General features: G+C 34.3%; 1 protein-coding gene across 1 annotated transcript; it reads left to right on the top strand.

The window, feature by feature from the left end:
* Window positions 1–502: 502 nt before the first annotated feature.
* Window positions 503–1129, top strand: LOC137618315 (uncharacterized). Its single transcript, XM_068348484.1, has 2 exons — window positions 503–572; window positions 834–1129. The coding sequence occupies exons 1-2, from the start codon at window positions 503–505 to the stop codon at window positions 1127–1129; spliced, it is 366 nt and encodes a 121-aa protein (XP_068204585.1).
* Window positions 1130–1689: the final 560 nt, after the last annotated feature.

Below are 1689 nucleotides of genomic sequence, written 5' to 3'. Positions count from 1 at the left end.
TTACTGAGCAGCAAAAAAAGTAACATCTAATCTGTTCGGGTCAAAATGACCCGTACCTACTTTTTGCTGTATTTTTTCACAGTTATTCGCTATCTGTATCAAAGATGGTATGATTATTGTAGTTACCCTTTCAAATGTAGTATATACAATGTCTTTAATTATTGTATTCATAGAAAATCGATCTTCTTTGTTTACAAGGTAAAGATAAAAAAGTGAGATAACTTTCATAAAATTTTTGCTAGAAAAATTCATAAACCATGGATAAGTAAGTCTTTGCATCATTGAAAAATTGTTGTCTTTGATTTATAATGATTCAAAGGAAATATTGGTTCAGAAAAATGCTACTTATAATATTATACTATGAAAATTATTACCAGCAATAGTCTAGGTCACATGTTTTGGACACTGACAGTTTTGTTTGTTTGTGTTCCAAAAAGTGTACAGCTTTTCCTGTAAACAAGTTTTATGGTCATGAATCTGGTGAAGAAAGGGAAATACCGGTATGGATAATGGCAATGAACCTTATGATCAAACATCTACCACCTCAAATTCCATATCCATTGATACTGACTGTAATGATGAAGAACAGCCACCTTCCTCTGTGAATTACACATACAAAAAGGGAAATATTGTAGGGTCTTCAGAATAAGCAAACAGGTCATCAAGAAAGAAGTGTGCAAGAAATACCATTTATTAAACTCCTGGTATCAGTCGTTATGCAGCTTCAGGAATATATTTTGAAAATGACAAATAAAGAAGCTAATCGTTTCTTGGGTTCAGGAGATATAATTAGCCTACAAAACCTGAGACGTTTTATGGACTACGTCTTTTAGCAGGATTTTATGAATATCATGGAGAGTCTCTTAGGAGTCTTTGGGATGACACATATGGACGTCCTATATTTCGAGCTACAATGTCTCTTGAAACCTTTATGAAATATTCTAGGTTTAATAGATTTGATGATAAAGAAACCAGAGCTCGAAGGAGATCCAAAGACAAACTTGCTCCTATTAAAGATGTTTGGAACATTTTGGTTGACAGACTCCCTCTGATGTATAACATATCATCAACTGTTACAGTAGATGAGCAACTGGTTCCTTTTAGAGGAAAGTGTCCATTTAGGCAGTAAACGTATTGTTCTACAACTTACAGAAGGGCTTAAAGGTAGAAAAGTAACTTGTGACAACTTTTTCTGTAGCTTAGATTTACCTAAGGAACTGAAAAAGCGCAGGCAAACAATTGTTGGAACTATCAGAAAAAATCGAAAAGAACTCCGAGTAGAATTCTGTAACCCTAAAGGAAGGACCAGATATACTACCCTTGACGGTTACTATGAAGAAAATATAATTGTTTCATATTGTCCCAGAAAAGGAAAAACTGTAGTATTGTTGAGTAACATGCATGATAGTGTCACTTGTTGTGATAAAGAAGAAAAAAAACCTGACATAATTGAATTTTACAATTCAACTAAAGGAGGAGTTGATAATTTAGACAAACTTGTTGCAACTTATAGGTCAAAGCGTCAGACAAAGAGATGGCCTATGGCCTTGTTTGATAACATAATGGATGTGTCGGCCGACAATGCTTTTGTCCTTTGGAATCTAGTGCAACCTAACTGGAGAGCAAAAGATACCTTCAAGAGAAGAATTTTCCTTCATGAACTTAGTCCAACCTGTATTGTCTTCAAGG

Source organism: Palaemon carinicauda, chromosome 24 (genome assembly GCF_036898095.1).
Source record: "Palaemon carinicauda isolate YSFRI2023 chromosome 24, ASM3689809v2, whole genome shotgun sequence".
Lineage (NCBI taxonomy): Eukaryota > Metazoa > Arthropoda > Malacostraca > Decapoda > Palaemonidae > Palaemon > Palaemon carinicauda.
This window is presented reverse-complemented; position numbering and strand designations above follow the sequence as displayed.

Bases quoted from the DNA above. Each gene is read 5' to 3' on its own strand.
- LOC137618315 (XM_068348484.1), top strand. From the start codon at position 503: ATGGATAATGGCAATGAACCTTATGATCAAACATCTACCACCTCAAAT. The intron at 573-833 runs GTAATGATGAAG...TACGTCTTTTAG, and splicing joins CATATCCATTGATACTGACT to CAGGATTTTATGAATATCAT.